Source organism: Budorcas taxicolor, chromosome 3 (genome assembly GCF_023091745.1).
Source record: "Budorcas taxicolor isolate Tak-1 chromosome 3, Takin1.1, whole genome shotgun sequence".
Classification (NCBI taxonomy): Eukaryota; Metazoa; Chordata; class Mammalia; order Artiodactyla; family Bovidae; genus Budorcas; species Budorcas taxicolor.
Genome location: NC_068912.1, coordinates 21217457 through 21240216, shown reverse-complemented (window position 1 = coordinate 21240216; position 22760 = coordinate 21217457). Strand labels below are relative to the sequence as shown.

Genomic DNA, 22760 nt, shown 5'->3' with positions numbered 1-22760 from the left:
TCCTTCTGAAGGTTTTATGATGCATTTTTATCATTAGCCAGTCTTTTACTATTAAACTTAAATGGCCAATTGAGACGAACAGTTCTAAGACTGTTCTTCCACCACTGATTAAGACTGGGGTGGCAGATTTGGGGGATAATATTCATTTAGCCTTCTGAGCTTTCTGGGCAGACTTGGTGACCTTACCAGCTCCATCTGCCTTCTTGCCCACTGCTTTGATGACACCCACAGTGACTGTCTCATGTCACACACAGCAAAACGGCCCACAGGAGGACAGTCAAAGAAGCTCTCAACACACATGGGCTTGCCAGGAACCATATGAACAATGACAGCATCACCAGATTTCAAGAATTTAGGGCCATCTTGCAGCTTTTTCCCAGAATGGCAATCAATCTTCTTCTTCAGCTCAGCAAACTTGCAAGCAATGTGAGCTGTGTGACAGTCCAGCACAGGTCCGGCCAGCACTGATCTGGCCTGGATGGTTCAAAACAATCACCTGAGCTGTGAAGCCAGCTGCTTCCATTAGTGGGTCATTTTTGCTGTCACCAGCCACACTGACACAACGAACATATTTGACAGACATGTTCTTGACATTGAAGCCCACACTGTCCCCAGGAAGGGCTTCAGTCAATGCTTCAAGGTGCATTTCTACACACTTCACTTCAGTTGTTACATTGACTACAAAATGCCAGGCTGGATGAAGCACAAGTTGGAATCAAGACTGCTGGGAGAAATATCAGTAACCTCAGATATGCAGATTGACACCACCCTTATGGCAGAAAGTGAAGAACTAAACAGCCTCTTGAAAGTGAAAGAGGAGAGTAAAAAAGCTGGCCTAAAACTCAACATTCAAAAACTTAAAGATTATGGCATCCAGTCCCATCACTTCATGGCAGATAGATGGGGAAACAATGGAATCAGTGACAGATTTTCTTTTCTTGGGCTCCAAAATCACTGGAGATGGTGACTGCAGCCATGAAATTAAAAGACACTTGCTCCTTGAAAGAAAAGCTATGACAAACCTAGACAGCATATTAAAAAGCAGAGACATTACTTTGTCAACAAAGGTCTGTCTAGTCAAAGCAATGGTTTTTCCAGTAGTCACGTATGGATGTGAGAGTTGGACCATAAAGAAGGCTGAGCGCCGAAGAATTGATGCTTTTGAACCATGGTGTTGGAGAAGACTCTTGAGAGTCCCTTGGACTGCAAGGAGATCCAACCAGTCAATCCTAAAGGAAATCAGTCCTGAATATTCATTGGAAGGACTGATGCTGAAGCTGAAGCTCCAATACTTTGGCCACCTGATGCAAAGAGCCAACTCATTGGAAAAGATTCTGATACTGGAAAAGACTGAGGGCAAGAGGAGAAGTGGGTGACAGAGGATGAGATGGTCAGATGGCATCACCGACTTAATGGACATGAGTTTGAGCAAGCTCCGGGAGTTGGTGATGGACAGGGAGGCTGGCATGCTACAGTCCAGAGGGTTGCAGAGTCAGACATGACTGAGCGACTGAACTGAACTGACATGTCCTCTCATTAATATCAATCCATTCTTAGTTTGAAAAAGATCAAAATAAAATTTACTATTCTATATATTAGCATATATTTTTTTACCATTTTGAAAATTCAACAACTACTATCTCCAGGCTTGAGGCAACTCTGATCTTCATGATTCTGAGAAGCAGTTTCTGTCACTCTCTCGAATGGAGTTCACCTGGGTCTTGTCAATGGTTTTCATTATAAACATTTGGATTTTATCCTACTATATTTTCACATGTGATAGTTTTTTTTCTTTCCAAGCATATAATAGGGCTCAAGGATCCCACAGGCCCACTCTCAATAGATCTAACTTTTCCCCTACATTGGCCTTTCTGATCTAGTTCTTTAAATAGAGATAGATAATAGAGAAAATGTATTTTTCCTTTAATATTTTCTTTGAATTTCAGGCCATTATGGCCTGCACAAATTTTACTTTTTATAGTCATTCAATAAATACATGCAAATAATTTTTAAATAATAATTTATTAATTTGATCCATTCATTTAAAGGTAATATCTGATGCCTCCAAGTTTACACCCACAAATGCTGTTGGATAGGGCTGGAGAATCTGGAGAACATTCCTCTAGACCCTCCCGGTGTTGTGTCACAAGATGTCCTTACCAGAGCCGGAAGAGTGACTCTCAGTGTATGAATGAGGAGTGGCTAGGGACACATCTGAAGCTGACTGCGCAGCACCTGGGGAGGGAGAGACAGAGCAATGAGGTCTAGAGGGATTTAGGGAACTCTCTTCAATGACTGCTCCCAACAGAAACTGACACTTTTTTCCCCTCCTTATTCACAAGCAACAGGAAGTGGGAAAGGTAGAGAGAGAAACACTAAGCTGGTATCCAGTTCACAGCCAGTAACTCTCTGGTTATCTGGGGAAGGGACTTATATGTGAAATGTGAATTTCCCACTGTGCTTCACTCCTAGAGCTTGTGAATCTAGGGACTTGCAAGTGGGACCTCATAAGAAGCAACCTTATCTAGACTGGGCTGTGTGAGTCTGGGCAATTTTTATACTCTCCACTCTCTGTGATTCTGCAGCTGGCTATTGCTGCAGAACGGAGGGACATGGAAGTAACCAAGTTTGGGTTTTGCCCTGTGTAAGTCTGAAAACTCCAGCTTGCTTCCCTCAAGGCCCTTTTCTTGTTATAGAGCTGAGGTATGGACTCTGGGTTCTATGCATGGAAGCCAAAGGAAGATACTATTTCTGGAAATAATAACAAACCAGACAAGTCACACATTTGGGTAACAGATGCTTTCAAAGATATACTTCCCTTCACCCACCAAAATTCTGGCAAAACCTGGGAGCCTCATGCACTGGGACAACAGTCTGATGTGGCTGAGTCACACCACTAAGGGCCACACCCTCATGTCAATGGCTCCGGTTGTGGAACATAGTCTTTCCCCCTAACTGGCTGCTGCTGTGATGTTGTCAGGGCCCTGGTCACCATATTCCTGATCATGACAAGGGAGAACATTTGGGTAGAAAGTGTAGAAATACAGTCCATCTGCATGAGGGGGAGGAGGGTGGCAGGTGGCATCCAGAGCATGTGGTAGTGACATGAAGGTGGGATGTGGTTCTCCCTCTGCTGAGGGCACCATGGAAGCCTTGGCTCTACCATCTGACAGTCAGGCCATAAGCCCTCGCGGCAGCACCAAGTAGTCCCGGGAGATACAAGAATGGGCATCACATTAGATAGCTCTGAGGATGAGAACAGCTTCCCAGGTGGTGCAGTGGTAAAGAATCTGCCTGCCAATGTAGGAGGCACAGGTGATGCAGGTTGAGGCCCTGATCAGGAAGATCCCCTGGAGCAGGAAATTGCAACCCACTATACAACATATTAGAAAGCAGAGACATTACTTTGCAACAAAGGTCCATCTAGTCAAAGCTATGGTTTTTCCAGTAGTCACTAATGTGTGGATGTGCGAGTTGGACCATAAAGAGGGCTGAGTACTGAAGAATGACGCTTTTGAACTGTGGTGTTAGAGAAGACTCTTGAGAATCCCTTGGACTACAAGGAGATCCAACCAGTCCATCCTAAAGGAAATCAGTCCTGAATATTCATTGGAAGGACTGATGCTGAAGCTGAACTCCAATACTTTGGCCACCTGATGCAAAGAGCTGATTCACTAGAAAAGATTCTGATGCTGGGAAAGACTGAAGGCAAGAAGAGAAGGGGGCGACAGAGGATGAGATGGTTGGATGGCATCACTGACTCAGTGGACATGAGTTTGAGTAGGCTCTGAGAGTTGGTGATGGACAGGGAAGCCAGGGGTGCTGCAGTTCATGGGGTTGCAGAGAGTCAGATATGACTGAACTGAAATGAACTGAACTGAACCAGTATCCTTGCTTGGAGAATCCCATGGACAGAGGAGCCTGCTGGGCTACAGTCCATAGGGTCTCCAAGGAGTCGGACAGGACTGAGTGACTGAGCATGCATGCAAGAAGATGAGAACTAGCCCTACCCAGGGCAAGCCATTGAGTGTCTTCATTTACAAAGTAGGGGCAAAAATGCCTGTCCTGCTTTCCTCTCTGGGCTGACTGTGAGGAAGAGCAGGGTAGTGCACACCAATGTCTTTATAGCTGCAAACCTACATGCCCGGTGAGGTCCCCAGATGTGGACAGAGCCGGGAGGTTTCAGTGTCCTTCCTACCTTTTCCTTGGCCGGCATCGCTGAGCACATACTCCAGCCTCTCCCGCAGGCGGTCATTGATGAATACAGATTCCTCCAGGCGCTGGCGCAGGTTTTGGATCTCAATAAGATTCTTTTCCAGCAGGTCAGCCCCTGTTGCATACCACCAAGACATGGGAGAGGTAGGAAATGAGGAAGGCGGATCCCTCACGGGAGCCTCTGCAAGATCCCTGCCCATATCCATACTGCTGTCAACTTCCTCTGATCATCTCGGCACCCGGGAAGCATCAGGCAACTTTGTTTAAAGCGGTCTTAGGCTTTCAATCCCGGAGAAGGCAATGGCAACCCACTCCAGTACTCTTGCCTGGAAAATCCCATGGATGGAGGAGCTTGGTGGGCTGCAGTCCATGGGGTCGCTAAGAGTTGGATACGACTGAGCATCTTCACTTTTACTTTTCACTTTCATGCACTGAAGAAGGAAATGGCAACCCATTCCAGTGTTCTTGCCTGGAGAATCCCAGGGACAGGGGAGCCTCATGGGCTGCCATCTATGAGATCGCACAGAGTCAGACAAGACTGAAGCGACTTAGCAGCAGCAGCAGCAGGCTTTCAATCCCAAGACAGCCCTCTGCTAGGAACTCCATGAGGCCTCCTCCCAGGGAGAAGTTGAGTATATCTGAGGGAGATGGACACTGGGCTGGTGAACAAGGGTGAGAAGCCACTAAAGTGCTCTTGGGAGGACTGGCCTAACAATGAGAAAGTGTGTCCACCTCCTTTGGTAGAAATCCAGAGGGCATCCCTCTCTACTTCAGACCTCTCTTATCCTACGATTCATGACTGAACAACTTTTAACATTCACCCAGTGAAAGAAACTAAGGCAAATGCTTTTGAAATTAGATCAGGCTGTGAATAATGAGTGACATTGAATGTCTTCCTTGGGTGAAGAGTGACGGGAAGAGCCTGGGGAGGTGTCACGACCTGAAGGAGAAATGAGAGAAGGGAACACTTTCAAGGATGGAAAAAGATGCAGAAAGAGGAGGGTAAAAAGATCAAAAATAGGCTTCACCAGGACATCTTGCTTACGGCTAGGTTTTTCCTCTGAGATTTTCAAATGTTGTTTTGTTATACTGTCTGCATACTGAAACCAAGCTGCTTCCAAGCAGTTCCTCCAGGGGTGCACCCCTAGCCACTGAGTGCCAGGAGGCCTGGCTCCAAACCCAATGGCAAAGAATGAGAAGCAGGACTGGCTTATAACTGTATACAAAGTGTGTGTGTCTCTCTCTGTATGTGTGCATAGAAATAGTCTTCCATTCTGCAATAACTCTTGAGTTAAGAAGACTTACCTTCCCCTTGGAAGTCTGAACTTCGAATTCTAAAATAGTCCAAAAAATCTAGACCGAAAAGGTTATAGCACAGAAAAGAGGGAGCACACAAATGTGAGGGAACTCCTCCTCCTTGTAGAGTGCCTCAGAATGCCCTTGCCTTCCTTTATTCTCCTGCCCAGAGTGAGCCCCTAGCTAGTGGAAAGGAGAGAGGCACGTAGTAAGGATCAGCACTGAGCTGGGGCTTCATTCTCTGGCTGGCCCATGGGATACTGCCCCTTCATCTTGTCACCCACTTCTGGGAGCCAGGGTCTAACTGAGGAACAAAATACCCTCTGGCCAGGAAAGGAATGTGTCTTTTCTGTCAATGGCTGTATTTCACCAACTGCTCCTTTGTTATTTTACCAGAGGGCTTGGAGTTGGGCCGGTCCAAAGAGGAGGAGGAGGATAGGTTCCCGGAGGCATTCATCTTCTGAGGCTTCATCTCTTCCCATGGGTGATTGCTGCCATGATGCCCAGGGTCTGGTGTCCCATTCTGCTCTGTGGTGCCACCCAAAGGATAGGAGGGCTGAGCAGATACAGCTTCTGAGTGGTTGCTGGGCAATGAAGCTGAATCAGCAGGAGTGGCTGGGCTGACATCTGTCCAGAAAGGAATATGAGCGAGAAACAAATGGGGAAGTCAGAAATGAAGTGTTTTAACAATAATTATGCTGGGTTTAATAGTACCCTCCAAAAATTCATGTCTACCTGGAACCTAAGACTGTGACCTTATTTGAAAATAGAGTCTCTATACATTTAATTAGTTAAAAGGAGATGATATTGGATTAGGGTGGACCTTAAATCCAACATGACTGATGTCTATATAAGAAGAGGAGAGGAGACAGAGACAGGAGATTCACAGGGGAGAAGACCAGGTGACAATGGGGGCAGGGATTGGAGTGATGCATCTTTAAGGCAAAGGATGCTGCCCAAAACCATCAAGTCAGGAAGAGGCAAGAAAGAAGGGAGCATGGCTCTGCCTACTTGATTTCAGACTCCTGGTTTTCAGAACTGTGAGAGAACCAATTCTGTTGTTTTAAAACATCCAGTTTGTGATACTTTGTTACAAGAGCCTGAGAAAACTGACACAGCAATCCATGGAATGAAGACTAAAGTGAATGACAGTGATCAGTCAATTGCTCAGTATCAGCTAAGAACTCATTTCCCAAGGACTATCAATTTAACCCCAAGGTTCCTGGCACTCCTGGCCTATGATATCAAGAAGCAGTTGCTAGATACAATGTCTGAGGGTCACAGTGCATACAGAGGAAAAGTACAGGGGCCTCTCTCCTCGTTCTCTCTAAGATCCTCAAATGCTGGAATGATCCCAGGGAGGTACTTCAGAAATGTCTCCTCCAATTGTAGGAATCACTGCCAATCTTAGAAGTCATGAGAGTAAGGACTCTCAAACTGGTCTGTGAACATGTGATCTTCTCACCCAACAGTCTATGCCCTTGCCACCAAACAGCTGATAATCCTTCCTGAGCTTGTTCTGTATTGGGATTGTTGGTAGAAGACGAGGAAGAGAAAATGGCCTTTGCTTTTGGCTGATGAGCAGCAAACCTAGACAGAGTGGCCTACTCCTGGTGGCTCCCACTGCTCCTGCCTGAGCTGACTCTGGACGCCTTCTGAGGCTGAGGGGGTGTCTGAGAAAGGCAAGTGGTGATTTGCAGTCCACCAGAATGGCTCATGAGAATGTAAAAAGAATTCTTAAGTATAGCTCAGAGTGTCTGGCTCCTGTCCAAAGAATGACTGGGGTACAATATTTTTGCATAGGGGATTATAGAACAACAACAACAAAAAAGTATCATATAGCTCAATGATGCTATGAGAACATTTATATCATGTTTTTGCTGGTTCCCTTCAGACAAAAAAACCCGGCTGGGTGACAGGGCCATAATTCAGAGAAAAGTTTAAGAGCCTTCTCCTTTCAAGGATTATTATCAAGGGCCACAGAACAGCCAGGTTTCTTCTCTGAGCAGGGTCAGACTGAGGTCTTATTTTCCTCAACCAAGCCAAATTCCTTTAGGGAACTGCTTACTTAAATCAGTATCCTTCCCTGACTTACACAATATAACACTGCTGTGAAATAAAGAGTAAGGTAGACTATGTTAAGCCTTTAGTTCAAGGCATAACTTCAAGTAGAAACTCAATCAAAATGTGATTCTTCATCTTTTTCCTTCATATCCCCTCCCCAGAAAATCAGCTTACTCTCAGCCAAGGGCATACGAGGTTTCTAGTCGGTCAGCAACAGTGATCAGCATGTTCTTGTCCCATTCTTCCCTTGCCACACAACACAGGACACACGTCCTACACTGTACATGGAAAGCAGCAGAGACAAGCCTCCTGGGAGGGGAATTAAGTCTCACAGTGACAGTGCCACACACCATTTGTGGCAATAGAAGTTTTGGACCCCAAAGAAGGAGTATTGATAAACCATTGCCCCTCTGAGAAAAATGATGACTTCAGGTGGGAAAAAGAAGGGCTTAGTTTCCTTCGGAAAAGACAGAGATAATAGAAAACAAGGCTGATATTTTCTGAGAGTGCCACCCCCGTGGGTCACATCTCAAATGTGGCCATTCTAACAAGTAGTGGCAGGAATTGCAGCTAAGGAGAAGGTATGTTTACCCTTTATCTGCTGTATCTCAGGGAAGCGTTGAGGTAGAACCAAGTGCCTCTGGGCAACTGAGTTCAAGGATGCACCACAAACTCCCATCAGCCATCTTGGACAATGTCATGTACCTAACAAGAGCAGCCTATTCATTTATAGTGGGCTTCCCTGCTGGTTCAGTGGTAAAGAAACCACCTGCAATGCAGGAGATATAAGAGAGCCAGGTTTGATCCCCAGGTGGAGAAGATCCCCTGGAGAAGGAAACAGCAACCCACTCCAGTATTCTTGCCTAGGAAATCCCATGGATAGAGGAGCCTGGAGGCCTAGAATCCATGGGGTCACAAGAGTCGGACAAGACTTAATGACTAAACCACAACCAAAACCATTCATTTATAAATTCATGGGTGAAAGTATATGTGCATAGAGTCTTGTCTTCTTTGTAGAGGCTAGGCCTTTGTGCTGGGCATAGGGGAAGAAAGAGTGGAATGGGGAAAACACTGGCTCCAGAAGCCTAGAGAAAGAGGTGTGCACAGGGGTGACTCCCTCCCGGCTTGGTCTGTGACTGCTCAGGCCGCAGTGCAGAGGGCACTCCAAACTTTAGAGTCAGCCAGGATCACAGTCAATGTTACTCCAAGCTGGACTACTTCAGTAAGTTTCCTGACCTCACTGAGCCTCAGTGTCCTTAGCTGTGCTGTAAAATCAAGACAACACCACTAATTTAAAAGGATTTCTGTCCTGATTAAATGAGGCAGCATATATATAGTGATCAATAATATGAGCATAATAGATGCTCAATAAATGTGAATTTTCTGTCTTTCCTTGACTGCTATACTCAGGAGGAGACATGCTGCTTTGCTTCTCATGTAAAATGAGAAACAGGAGTAGTTCCAGGTCAAAATCCATTATGGCTTATTCATGCCTTATTAGAAAAGACCCTGATGCTGGGAAAGATTGAAGGCGGGAGGAGAAGGGGAAGACAGAGGATGAGATGGTTGGATCGCATCACCAACTCAATGGACATGAGTTTGAGCAAGTTTCAGGAGATGTTGAAGGAGAGGGAAGCCTGGTGTGCTACAGATCATGGGGTTGCAAAGAGTTGGACACGACTGAGCGAATAAACAACAAAAACAACATGCCTAAAATATTCAGAAAAAATAAAAACAAACACATATAGCCAGGGACTAAGGATGGTTTCCTGGCCCCTGGTTGTTTACATCTGACTCTGTATGAGTCAGATGCTTTCCTCAGGAGGGAAAATAAAGGGAATGCTGAGCAGGAGAAAAATGAAGGCTTGATTTTAAACTTATTCTTAAACCAAAGCTACCCAAGGGGCCTCTTTGGGGAATTCTGGGGAGTGTCATGATGGTGATGGATTTAGTCAGTCCCAGTAACTGATGGTTTAGAGGATATTACAGCTGAATTATTAGAATGATGGGTGGGATCTGTAAATTCACAGATGATAGAGAATATTTAGTGGTGAATAAAATAGGAAAAAGTAAAAAATATAAATGTAAAAATAAACAAACAATAGGAAAAAATGGGCTTCCCTGGAAACTCAGATGGTGAAGAATCTGCCTGCAATGCAGGAGACCTGAGTTCGATCCCTGGGTTGGCAAGATCCCCTGGAGAAGGGAGTGCCTACATACTCCAGTATTCTTGCCTGGAGAATTCCATGGACAAAGGAGCCTGTTGGGCTACAGTCCATGAGGTTCCAGAGTTGGACCCTACTGAACGACTCACACACACACACAAAAGAGAAACTGTGGCTGTTTACCCAAAGGAGTTCAGGATCAAAGGTCCAATGTTAATGACATTCGTGTCTGTGGTCTGAAAGGTGACATGACTGTTTTGCAGGTATGAGGGAGCATTTGTCCCCTCCCCTTCCCAACTCATGACCCCTCCCCTTCCCAACTTATGACCCCTCCCCTCAAATCCAGCACCATGTATGTGCCTGAGTCAGGGTCTGGTGGCTGATAAAGTGAGGCACTAGGAATGAAGAAAAGCTATCTGACACCCCTGAAGCCTGTGCTTGGCACTGAATCCCTGACCTGAGCTCAATCAGGCATGTCACAGTAGGTCTGCAGGGTGTGGCTGCCACGATGCCTCCTCTTGGTCTAGACAAATAAGCAAGCGCCCAGAAACTGGAGGATGTCTGGGTACTTACTGGCCATGTCCACTGCAGGGTGCACTTTCTGCTGATTGAGCAGCAGGTAGGCGCTGCTAGGGGAGTGATGGGCGGTGGACTGGGCATGGCTGCTGGAGCAGGTCTGGGGCCAAGTCTGCGGCTGGGCATCCTGCTGCGTCTGCAGGACTTCTGTCTTCTTACCCCTCTTCTGCCTCTCCCTTAAGATACTAGGAAGTAAGAATGACAGAGGAAAAGTGAAAGTCACCCAAACATCACAGTCATACTGATCTGGGGGCTTAGAGGAGAGTCCCCAGGAGTCAAGGAGACTGTTCCTTCAGAGAAGCAGCCAAACAATCCATTTTCATTTGGGGGTAGAGAGTTGGGAGGCAGGAAGAACAGTGTCCAGTGCCTTGGCCACAAACATCCTGAGAAAGAGAGAAGACCCATCAGGCTCTTTAACACTTTGACAAGACACCCAGAGGCCCATAAAGAGTTCAACATACCATGTGACATAATCCACTAAATAGTATTTGTGGTGACCCATTTAAAACTGCTTCCTGAGGCAATGCTCCCTTCTAGGTGTCTTGTACTTTTCAGACCTCCTTGGGCTTCCCTGGTGGCTCAGTTGGGAAAAAACCTGCCTGCGATACGGGAGACCTGGATTTGATTCCTGGGTTGGGGAGAGCCCCTGGATGAAGGGAATGGCTACCCACTCCGTTATTCTGGCCTGGAGAATTCCATGGACAGAGGAGCCTGGCGGGCTATAGTCCATGGGATCACAAAGGGCTGGACACAGAGTCAGACACAACTGAGTGAATTCTCCTTTCCCTAGTCATATATCATATAAATCTATGTCATATTTATAATATAAAACTTTTTTGTTTGAAAGAAATTTGTAGCCATTCAACATCTGCCAGCACTTGTTGGGTCACTCTTAAAGATTTCAGATATGATCTCACTCCAGGTTTTAAAGATCTAGGGGAGACCAGAGGTGATCCCTGGGAGGATGGGAGACTCCTAAGACTGGAGAATTAGGCTAAATTACTACATTACTAAATGAGTGAATTAATATGAGCCTTGGAACTAGAAGAATAATAAACTAAAAAAAGGGAAATGAGACCACCTTGTCACTAAGGTACTAATGGTATAATCAGCTATTCGGTTTTCATGGGGTGAGAGAGCTGCTGCTCCACTGATCTTCTGGCCCTTGCTCTGGATTCTTGACTAGATTTTATCTTTCATAGCCCCTGAAAATTTGGAGTTACCTGAGTCTCTGCAGCACCTGTTCTCTTTGCTTCTTCTTACTTATACAGTCATCTGAAAACCAAATTGAGAAAAGGAGCAGTCTTACTTTAAACAGCTCTCATTTACCAAATACAAGCACACACTGGGTTCTCTCTCTGGGGTCAGAGACACATAGCTCCTTGATGCTCAAGTACAGGCTTCTCTGAATTTTTTCAGGAGACACTGGGTTGAGTGTTTAGAGAGCATGTCTGGCAAACTTTCCTGCTGCTACTGCTGCTAAGTCACTTCAGTCGTGTCCAATTCTGTGTGACCCCATAGACAGCAGCCCACCAGGCTCCGCCATCCCTGGGATTCTCCAGGCAAGAACACTGGAGTGGGCTGCCATTTCCTTCTCCAATGAATGAAAGTGAAAAGTGAAAGTGAAGTCGCTCAGTCATGTCTGACTCTTAGCAACCCCATGGGCCGCAGCCGACCAGGTTCCTCCGTCCATGGGATTTTCCAGGCAAGAGTACTGGAGTGGGTTGCCATTGCCTTCTCCTGAACCCACCTCAAAGATCATCAGTAACCTCTACTTGCTCTGCCCTGAGTCAGAGTAAAAAGTTGAAAATGTCTCTTTTCCCTCAGATCATGGGGTATTTGTCCAGCTGGCCTCTTGCTCACCCCAGCCAGAGCCTCCCAGTCCTGCCATGGGGCAGGTTCCCAGTCCCGTGTCTGTGTGTCCCATCAGTTTTCATGCAGAACCTGTCTCCACAAAGGTAACAGCCACCCTGTCCCACCTCTGCATCTGCCTTCAGGAGCCTGCACAATGGCCTCAAACCAGCTCTTACTATGTGCCCTCAGGTCACTAGACAATATTCTATGTAACTGCCTTCTGAAATAATAAACATTCCCACAAAAGGTACTTATACATAGAGTGCCTAAAGCATTCCCAGGGACTTCCCTGGCAGTCCAGTGGTTAAGATTTCACCTTCCAATGCAGGGGGTGCATATTTGATCCGTGGTCAGGGAACTAAGATCCCTCAGGATTCATGGTCAAAAAACAAAAACATACAAAAAAAAAAACAGTATTCTAAACAATTCCCAGCACGATTCTCTTATCATTCTTTTCAAGTGCACTGATTAATATTGTTTATTTGATCCTAAGAACAATCATGCAAGAGTTAGGGGCTTATATTATTTGATCTAAATTTTTTTAGGTGAGGAAACAGATATCAAAAGAAATATGAACATGTCCAGAACTAGCAATGAACACATACAGGCTAGAGCAGAAGTCTTTAGATTCCTAGTCTAGGACTCTTCACAGCAGCCAGCTGCCCCATTTCACCTCTCTTTCTACCAGTTAGTTTCAGATACATGCTGTCACCCCCAGTGATGCCTCCTGCCGTGGCGGCCATATTCCATGAGACACAGAGTAGCTGGCAATCATCACGGCATCCCCAACCCTGTGTGCCTCTCTGTTGCTTCTCACCAGCCAGCCCTGACTCTGCCATAGCCCCAAGATGGTGATACAGGACAGGACACCAGATTGAAATGTCCCTTGTGAATGAGTGCAGGTCTGGGAGTGTGAATGGGGGAGGGACTAAGGGCCCTCCTGAGCCCTGGGGCTGGCTTACCTGTGTTGAACTTGCTGGCGAGACTCTCTGCCAGCTGGCTACTCTTGGCCAGCTGCTCACGGAAGTGCTGTTCCATGTTATAGTCAATCTTCCTACTGCTGAGGAGCTCTTCAAAGGCCTTCACTGCGTTCTGAACATGTTGGATGAGAAGGGAAGAGACAGCCCTTCCAATCCTTATCTTTTCCCGCAGGTGGGTCAAATCTCGAGCCTGATCCTGGATCAAGGAATATTTCCTAAAGTGGGAAGTGGTAAGGGTAGAAAGGGGTGACTGATAGATTATGGTGCTTCAGCAGAAGGTGCTTTGAGAATTTCACCAGTAGAGTCCCCACGCGGAACTCTAGCTGGTGTTTAGTGACGGGAATGGGTAAAGGGAATGAAGGAAGGAAAATAAGAGAGTGTCTCTGGGTAAAAGATTCCTTCTAAGATCATCTTTTCCCCTGTTTCCATACTTCTAAAAATGGTTTTCTTTTCAAGTTCTACTTTATCAATTAATTAATTAATTGGAGTAGAATCACTTTACAATGCTGTGTTAGTTTCTGCTGCACAACAGGGTGAATCAGCTATGTGTATCATTTATCCCCTCCTTCTTAAGCCTCCCTTCTTAAGCCTCCCTTCTGGGTCATCACAGAGCACTGAGCTGAGCGGCCTGTGCTGTGCAGCAGCTTCCCACTAGCATCCATTTCACATGGTAATGTATGTCAGTGCTACTCACTCAATTTGCCCCACCCTCTTCTTCCCACTCTGGGTCTACATGTCTGTTTTCAACATCTGCATCTTTATTCCTGCCCTGAATATAGGTTCATCTGTACCATTTTTCTAGATTCCATATATGTGTGTTAATATACAATATTTGTTCTTCTGACTTACTTTACTCTGTATGACAGACTCTAGATACGTCCATATCACTAAAAATGACCAAATGTCATTCCTTTATATGGCTGAGCAATATTCTGTTGAACATATGTACCACATCTCTATCTATTCATCTGTCAGTGGACATTTAGGCTGCTTCCATGTCTTGGCTATTGTAAACAGTGCTGCAATGAACATTGGGGTACATGTGTCTTTTTGAGTTATGGTTTTCTCAGAGTATATGCCCCGTAGTGGGACTGCGGGGTCATATGGTAGTTTCATTTTCAGTTTCCTAAGACACGTCCATACTGTTTCTCCATAGTTGTTGTATCAGTTTACATTCCTACCAATACCGCGAGAAGGTTTTCTTTCCCGCACACGCTCTCCAGCATTTATCGTTTCTAGATTTTTTCATGATGGCCACTCTGACCAGTGTGAGGTAATACCTTATTATAGCCTTGATTTACATTTCTCTAACAATGAGCAACGTTTAGCATCTTCTCATGTGTTTGTTGGCCATTTGTATGTCTTCTTTGGAGAAACGTCTATTTAGGTCTTCTGCCCATTTTTCAATGACATCCTTGTCATCATGGAACTGCCAATTAAAACAAGAGTAAGCTACTACTAAATGCAAATCCAAACTATAATAAGGTATCACCTCACACTGGTCAGAGTGGTCATCATGAAAAAAAATCTACAAACAGTAAGCTATTACTAGGGGCTTCCCTGGTGGCTCAGACAGTAAAGATTCTGCCTGCAATGTGGGAGACCTGGGTTTGATCCCTGGGTTGGGAAGATCCCCTGGAGAAGAGAATGGCTACCCACTCCAGTATTCTGGCCTGGAGAATTCCGTGGACTATAAAGTCCATGGGGTCACAAAGGGTCGGACATGATTGAGTAGCTTTCACTTTCACTAAGCTACTACTATACATCTGTTAGAATGGTGACCATACAGAACACTGACAATACTAAATGCTGGTGAAGATGTGAAGCAACAGATACTCTCATTTATAGCTGGTAGGAATGCAAAATGTTATTTATAGCTATCTTTGAAGACAGCTTGACAGTTTCTTACAAAATTAAACATATTCCTACATATGACCCAGTAACTGCATCCCTCACTATTTACCCAAATTAGATGAAAATTTATGTCCACATCAAAATCTGCACACAATGTTTACAGCAGCTTTATTAATAATTGTGAAAACTTGGAAGCAACCAAGATGTTCCTCAGTAGGTGAACAGATAAATAGACTGTGGTAAATCCATAAAATGAAATATTTTTTGGTTCTTAAAAGAAATGTGCAGTCAAACTATTAAAAGACATGGAGGAATCTTAAATGCATATTACTAAGTGAAAGAAACCCGTCTGAAAAAGCTACATAGCATATGATTGCAACCATATGACATTCTAGAAAAGCCAAAACTGTAGTGACAGTAAAAAGGCCACTGGTTGCCAGGGATTAGAAGGCAGAGAAGGATGAGTAGGTGGAGCACAGAGTACTTTTAGGGCAGTGAACACTCATTCTATATGATACTGTAACGATGGATGCATGTCATTATACTTATGTCAAAACCCATAGAATGTACAAGACCAAGAATGAACCCGGACGTAAACTGTTGACTTTGAGTGATAATGATTTTCATCGACTGCAACAAATATCAACAAATACACCACTATGGTGCAAGATGTTGACACTAGGGGAAGAGGCTATGCATGTGCAGGGACAAGGTTAGGTAGATGGGGACTCTCTGTACTTTCCGCTCAATTTTGCTCTAAACTTCCTGTTCTAAAAACAAAGTCTATTTTTAAAAAAGAACAATTGTGAGAATATAAAAATTTTAAATGCATTTGACAAAGTGGGTGGAGGCTTTGTGAACTGAGAGCCCAGCATTTTGATATTATTTCTGCCAAAGTCCACTGTACAACTGTGAGCAAGCAACTATATCTTTGGGCCTTGGTGTTCTCAGTTCTAAAATATTTCTCGTTATTTTAGCTCTAACATTTTCTGGGTCAGTGAAATTTAAGTGTTACATATTAACAGAGATTCAATGGCGTATGAAGCAAAACCTGAACCACCTTCGAAGCTGATCCTCAACCACTAAGCAAGTTAGTGATGATTTAGTATTTCAGTAACTGATGCTCACAGGTAATTATATAATAGATTAATTCTATACTAATTGAATGTCTTTGAAAAGTTTCAGGAAAATGGCCATTAAAGACAGACTGACAAATCTAGTGATCAGGCCATTACTGGGCAATTTTGTAAGCTTATTTTTGAAATTGAGCTAATCACACCGTAGTGCATACAGAAATGGAAATTTAAGATTGTACTCAAGGAAGTTATATAATGTCATAAACTGATGGTACCTCAATAAAAAATAAGTTTAAAAAAATTAAGCTGATACAAATTGCTAGAAACCAGGGATGTGAGCTTCTGAAGAGAATGGAGTAGAGATAGAGAAGCCTCTGTATAATTCCACCTCTTCAGCACTAATATGGGTCAACTTTTCACCATCAACACAGATGAGGTAATAGGAGATTCTTATGTGCTCCCATCAATGCAGAAAAGAGACACTACTCACATGACCAGAAGGGCTCCATGAAATCTCAAGTATCCATGAGATCATATATTTGGTGTATATATGTATTGTCAGGCTTCCCTGGTGGCTCAGTGGTAAAGAAACTGCCTACCAATGCAGGAGATGCAAAAGACTCAGGTTTGAATCCTGGTCGGGAAGATCCCCTGGAGAAGGAAATGGCAACCCACCCCAGTATTCTTGCCTGGGAAATCCCATGGACAGAAGATCCTGGCGGGCTACAGTCCATGGGGTTGCAGAAGAGTCAGACACCACTTGGTGACTATTCAACAACACATGCATTGTTAATTAGAATAAAACCAAATTTCTCTGAATAATATAAAGTAATTATAATAAAAATACTATAGACTTTTCTCTAAAGAATTTCCAGGCTGGTCTTAAGAGCAAGCCCTACAGTTAAGGCACATAGTTTGCATACAGACCCTGAAAGCTGCTATAATAGTCTCTGAAACACAGAGTCCCTTACTCGCTGTAGGACATAGAGAATCCGGCTTTCTCAGGCTGAGTCTTCGGCTCATTCACCCTCCTCTCAGAAGGCCCCTTCTTCTCCAAGGGCTGATGCATCCCAGGCTTCAGTTGGAGCATTTTCTCACAAAGAAACCTCTTGCTGCCTCCTTCAAAAGGAAAGAGAGAAGAAACGCATCTGGGTATCCACAATGACTAGCCTCTCCTCCACATCCACCTAGAGGAATCAAAACAAAATAATGGTTTAAAGAGGTTGGACTATAAGAAGCATCCCCCAGGAGCATAAAAATCACAAGAGCAGAAGCTACAAGGAAGTAAACAATGAAACCTACAATGTGCTCCATTGAAGAGTTCTTTATCAGCCATGAGAACCATGGTGATCCACTGGGATTGAGAAAAGATGCAGCAAGTAGGGGCAGATGCTGCCATAAGGAGGCAGGGGAGGGTTCAGAGAAATTTTAGCATTAAAAACAAGCAAACAATGTAGTAGACACATGAAAACAAGTGGGCTTTAAACTGGGCTAGAGGAAGAGTATTTTTGAGTCTTACAGTTGAGACAAAGTTCCTTGTGAGTGTCCCCTCAGAAACCAGCAAGCCTTTCTATCATCCCTAACTTCTGACAACTATGTGGGCAGAAACAAAGTTTGAGATGTCAGAGTTCAAATCTCAGTAACTGGGACTCAGCGAGAGCACCATGATAAGAGTATCTGGTCGCAAAGTGTAATCATACATAGAATGTGGAGGCAGCTACAAAACCCCGGGAAGCCTTGCCTCCTGATGCCCTGCCACACCCAACACAAGGCTGTTTCTCTCTGGTCGTCTCCATCAATAAAGACCACTTCTCTCACCAGCCAGTTTTAATATCTGTGTATTCTTTTGCTGATAGTACCAACCAATCACTCTTGCCTCATAGCTCAGTTGGTAAAGAATCTGCCCGCAATGCAGGAGACCCTCATTCGATTCCAGGGTTGGGAAATTCCACAAGCCATGTGGTGTGGCCTAAATATTTTTTTAAGAGAAAACACCAAACAATAATATTTTCTCAACACCTTTTATTTTCTTGAAGATAGTTTCAAGGAAAACAACTCTTGCAGCTTTTCTTAAATGAGTTTTTTAAGACTTCTAGGGATTCTTACCATTTCTCTTTGGGAACTCTCCAGATTTTGCTTTTTAATATTCTTCTAAGGGCACAGTAATCAAAAGCTGGAGTTTATGTTCTGACTAATAAATTTAGCATAACAATTTTCCATTAATCATAATCTTTTAATTCCATAATTATCAATATATCCCAAAGCAAAGCAATGTTGGGTTTCTTTCCCTTGAAGTAGGGATATATCCAGGGGGTTTCACTTAACAAGAAGTCAGTTTTAACTTTCCAAACTACCACTCTCACCCAACTTTGCTATTTACAGATGATTGTTTTTGCTTAAAAAAAAAAAAAACTGTACAAACATTATACTACTAATGTCTGTTTTCAATTGAATTCTGGATCTACAATTACTTTCCACCTTATCATGGCCCTTAAAATATTTTATCTCCTTTAATATAATTAATGGATGCTTCATGTTGGTGCTGATTTAAAAAATCTAACATATTTATTTATTCTTTCACTTTATTTAATAGAGTTGCCTGGGCTGCCAAAAAGCCTATTGAAAATGGCCCTTGACAGAACCCAGTAAGAGCTAGGCCATAGCAATTGGACTTGAGATGGTACAAACCAGGCTGGTACAGGTGTATGGTAATGTACAATGTGCTGCTTTTCATTAGGAATCACTAATATTCTAGCATCAACATTAGAGGGTATTCAATGTGCAAAGTAGATCAAAAGATAAGAAATTCTCATGGTCCTCACTTCAACAGTTTAATTTACCCATCAGAAAGGAGAGTCATAGCTATGAAACAGAAAGCGGTGTTAAAATTTTTTAATACCACAGGCTAACACCACCTAGCATCTGTGTGACAGTGGTTCATTATAAGCAACCTTGTTACTATTTTCTTTTTGGGGTGGGCAGTACTTATCTGTTTTTAAATTGATGTATAGTTGGCCACTTGATGCAAAGAGCAGACTCATTGGAAAAGACCTTGATGCTGGGAAAGACTGATGACAAAAGGAGATGTGTGTTAGTCACTCAGGTCATGTCTCACTCTGCAACCCTGTCAGGCTCCTCTGTCCATGGGATTCTCCAGGCAAGAATACTGGAGTGGGTTGCCATTTCCTTCTTCGAGGATCTTCCCAATCCAGAGATTAAACCCGTGTCTCCTGCATTGTAGGCAGACACTTTACCATCTGAGCTAGGAGGTGGCAAAGGATGAGATGGTCAGATAGCATCACCAACTCAAAGGACATGAATTTGAGCAAACTCCAATAGATAGCGGAGGGCAGAGGAGCCCAGTATGCTGCAGTCCATGGGGTCGCAGTGTCAGATACCACTTAGAGACTGAAAAACAACATTATTATAGTTTTGAACAGTAATATTTGATTTACTTACATATTAAACCTATTCAATGTTTTTCAATCCATGTCCTTCATTTCCATGTTTCTCTTAGGATCACTTAGTGAAAGTAAAAGTGTCCCACTCTTTGGGATCCCATGGATTGAAGCCCTCTCCAGGCTCCTCTGTCCATGCAAATCTCCGGGCAAGAATACTGGAGTGGGGCACCATTCCCCTTCTCCAGGGCATCTGCCTGGCCCAGGGATTGAACCTGAGTCTCTTGCATTGCAGGCAGATTATTTACTGTCTGAGCCACCAGGGAAACCTCTGGGATCACCTAACTTCTGCCCAAAAATCTACCTTCTGTATTTCCTCTAGTGAAGGTATGCTGCTTATCTGGCAAGGCCTTTATTTCACCTTCCTTTTGAAGGATATTTTGTCAGGGACTAAATTGTTGATTGGAAATTATAGTATTTTAGTTCTTTAATAATGAATACAACGTGAAATTTTTTTCTTTTGGACATTTCTATGATGTTTCTGTTTGCCTTTGATTTTCGGCAGTTTCACAGCCATGTACCTAGATGTGGCTCTCATTTTTATCCTGTTTGGAGTTGGTAGAATTTCTTATATATTTGGCTTCCTAGCTCATCAGTTATTTTTTTCATTGACTGTTACATTTTATAAAATTGTTTTCAATTCACATTCTATCTCCTACCATGTGGGACTTTGCCCTTTATAACATGATCTATGTTCTTTTTATTAAATTTATTTTTAGTTGAAGGATAATTGCTTTACAATATTGGTTTGATTTTTGCCAGACATCAACATGAATCAGCCATAGGTGTATATATGTCCCCTCCCTCTTGAACCTCCTTTCCACCTTCCACCCCTCTGGGTTGTTACAGAGTTCCACTTTGAGTTCTGAGTCACACAGCAAATTTCCATTGCCTATTTATTTTATGTTTTTCCAGTAGTCAAGTATGGATGTGAGAGTTGCTCTATAAAGAAAGCTGAGTGCCGAAGAACTGATTTGGGAAAGATTGAAGGCAGGAGGAGAAGGGGATGACAGAAAATGAAATGGTTGGATGGCATCACAGACTCAATGGACATGAGTTTGAGTAAACCCGGGCAGTTAGTGATAGACAGGGAGGCCTGGCATGCTGCAGTCCATGGGGTCGCAAAGAGCCTGACATGACTAAGTGACTGGACTGAGTTGAATTGAATTCCACATCCCTGACCCCAAGAGATTACCCAAAGTGCTGCTACTTTTTTCCCCCCTCTTTAGCATCTGCCCTCTACCTAGCTTCTCAGCCTCTTGTTCCTTGCCAAGACTTGGCAAATGCCCTGAGGGGCAAAGGCAGAGAATTAGTTTCCTTCCAATGAGCCTCTCTCTAGAACTGGCTCTGTGTGTCCTGACTGCACTGGTAGTTTTCCAAAGACTTCAAATATAATTCCTTTAAATCAGATTTTATCTACTTGTTTTCAGAGTATGCGCTGGTTTGCTACAGATACTCCATTCACAACTGAAAGAGGAAATCTACAAATTCCAGGTAAATTAAATTTTCCTACTTTGATTCCTTAAGAACAACAAAAAATATGGGGTCACTGATACATACTTGGATTTTTCTTATATTTGGGTAAGTCTGATTTGGCTCCTGCATTGCAGGTGGGTCGGGGCTTCCCTAGTGGCTCAGTGGTAAAGAATCCCCCTGCAGTGCAGGAGATTCAGGTTCCATCCCTGGGTTGGGAAGATCCCCTGCAGAAGGGAAATGGCAACCCACTCCAGTATTCTTGCCTGGGAAATCCCATCGACAGAGAAGTTAGCAGGCTACAGTCCCTGGGGTTGTAAAAGAGTCAGACATTACTTAACGACTAAACAACAAGTCTGGTTGTATACTAAAAGCACTTCCTAGAATCATGTGCAAAGATTTTCTACCATGAGCTGAAAAATCATTATGCCTGCATAGAAGTCCAAGAATATGATGAAGTTTGCTCCAGTTCCTTGCTGAGCCGTCTGCACTTCAGTTAGATCACTATCAAACCTTGCCAGTAACCAGTTTTCCAGTACTGGTCACTAATATGTGGGAGAAGAGGCCAACCAAACCATTCAGTTCAGTTCAGTTCAGTTCAGTCGCTCAGTCGTGTCCGACTCTTTTCGACCCCATGAATCGCAGCACGCCAGGCCTCCCTGTCCATCACCAACTCCTGCAGTTCACTCAAACTCATGTCCATCGAGTCGGTGATGCCATCCAGCCATCTCATCCTCTGTCGTCCTCTTCTCCTCCTGCCCCCAATCCCTCCCAGCATCAGAATCTTTTCCAATGAGTCAACTCTTCGCATGAGATGGCCAAAGTACTGGAGTTTCAGCTTTAGCATCATTCCTTCCAATAAACACCCAGGACTGATCTCCTTTAGAATAGACTGGTTGGATCTCCTTGCAGTCCAAGGGACTCTCAAGAGTCTTCTCTAACACCACAGTTCAAAAGCATCAATTCTTCTGTGCTCAGCTTTCTTCACAGTCCAACTCTCACATCCATACATGACTACTGGAAAAACCATATCCTTGACTAGACAGACCTTTGTTGGTAAAGTAATGTCTCTGCTTTTGAATATGCTATCTAGGTTGGTCATAACTTTTCTTCCAAGGAGTAAGTGTCTTTTAATTTCATGGCTGCAGTCACCATCTGCAGTGATTTTGGAGCTGAAAAAAATAAAGTCTGACACTGTTTCCACTGTTTCCCCATCTATTTCCCATGAAGTGATGGGACCAGATGCCATGATCTTCATTTTCTGAGTGTTAAGCTTTAAGCCAACTTTTTCACTCTCCTCTTTCACTTTCATCAAGAGGCTCTTTAGTTCCTCTTCACTTTCTGCCATAAGGGTGGTGTCATCTGTATATCTGAGGTTATTGATATTTCTCCCGGCAATCTTAATTCCAGCTTGTGCTTCTTCCAGCCCAGCGTTTCTCATGATGTACTCTGCATATAAGTTAAATAAGCAGGGTGACAATATACAGCTTTGACGTACTCCTTTTCCTGTTTGGATCCAGTCTGTTGTTCCATGTCCAGTTCTAACTGTTGCTTCCTGACCTGCGTATAGGTTTCTCAAGAGGCAGGTCAGGTGGTCTGATGTTCCCATCTCTTTCAGAATTTTCCACAGTTTATTGGGATCCACACAGTCAAAGGCTTTGGAATAGTCAATAAAGCAGAAGTAGATGTTTTTCTGGAACTCTCTTGCTTTTTCCATGATCCAGCAGATGTTGGCAATTTGATCTCTGG

At 43.8% G+C, this 22760-nt stretch overlaps 1 protein-coding gene and 1 pseudogene across 1 annotated transcript; both read right to left on the bottom strand.

The window, feature by feature from the left end:
- Positions 1 to 142: 142 nt before the first annotated feature.
- LOC128045522 (elongation factor 1-alpha 1-like) lies at positions 143 to 1738 on the bottom strand (annotated as a pseudogene).
- Positions 1739 to 2143: 405 nt separating this feature from the next.
- LOC128044338 (myomegalin-like) lies at positions 2144 to 17174 on the bottom strand. The gene is made up of 7 exons (XM_052636495.1): positions 17052 to 17174; positions 13133 to 13365; positions 11540 to 11591; positions 10314 to 10501; positions 5905 to 6138; positions 4199 to 4330; positions 2144 to 2235 (listed from the first exon to the last, which is right to left on the bottom strand). The coding sequence occupies exons 1-7, from the start codon at positions 17168 to 17170 to the stop codon at positions 2144 to 2146; spliced, it is 1050 nt and encodes a 349-aa protein (XP_052492455.1). The 5' UTR covers positions 17171 to 17174.
- Positions 17175 to 22760: the final 5586 nt, after the last annotated feature.

Bases quoted from the DNA above. Each gene is read 5' to 3' on its own strand.
- LOC128044338 (XM_052636495.1), bottom strand. From the start codon at position 17,170: ATGCTCCAACTGAAGCCTGGGATGCATCAGCCCTTGGAGAAGAAGGGG. The intron at 13,366-17,051 runs GTAAGGGACTCT...TTCCCACTTTAG, and splicing joins TTCTCTATGTCCTACAGCGA to GAAATATTCCTTGATCCAGG. The intron at 11,592-13,132 runs GTAAGCCAGCCC...TTTGGTTTTCAG, and splicing joins CGCCAGCAAGTTCAACACAG to ATGACTGTATAAGTAAGAAG.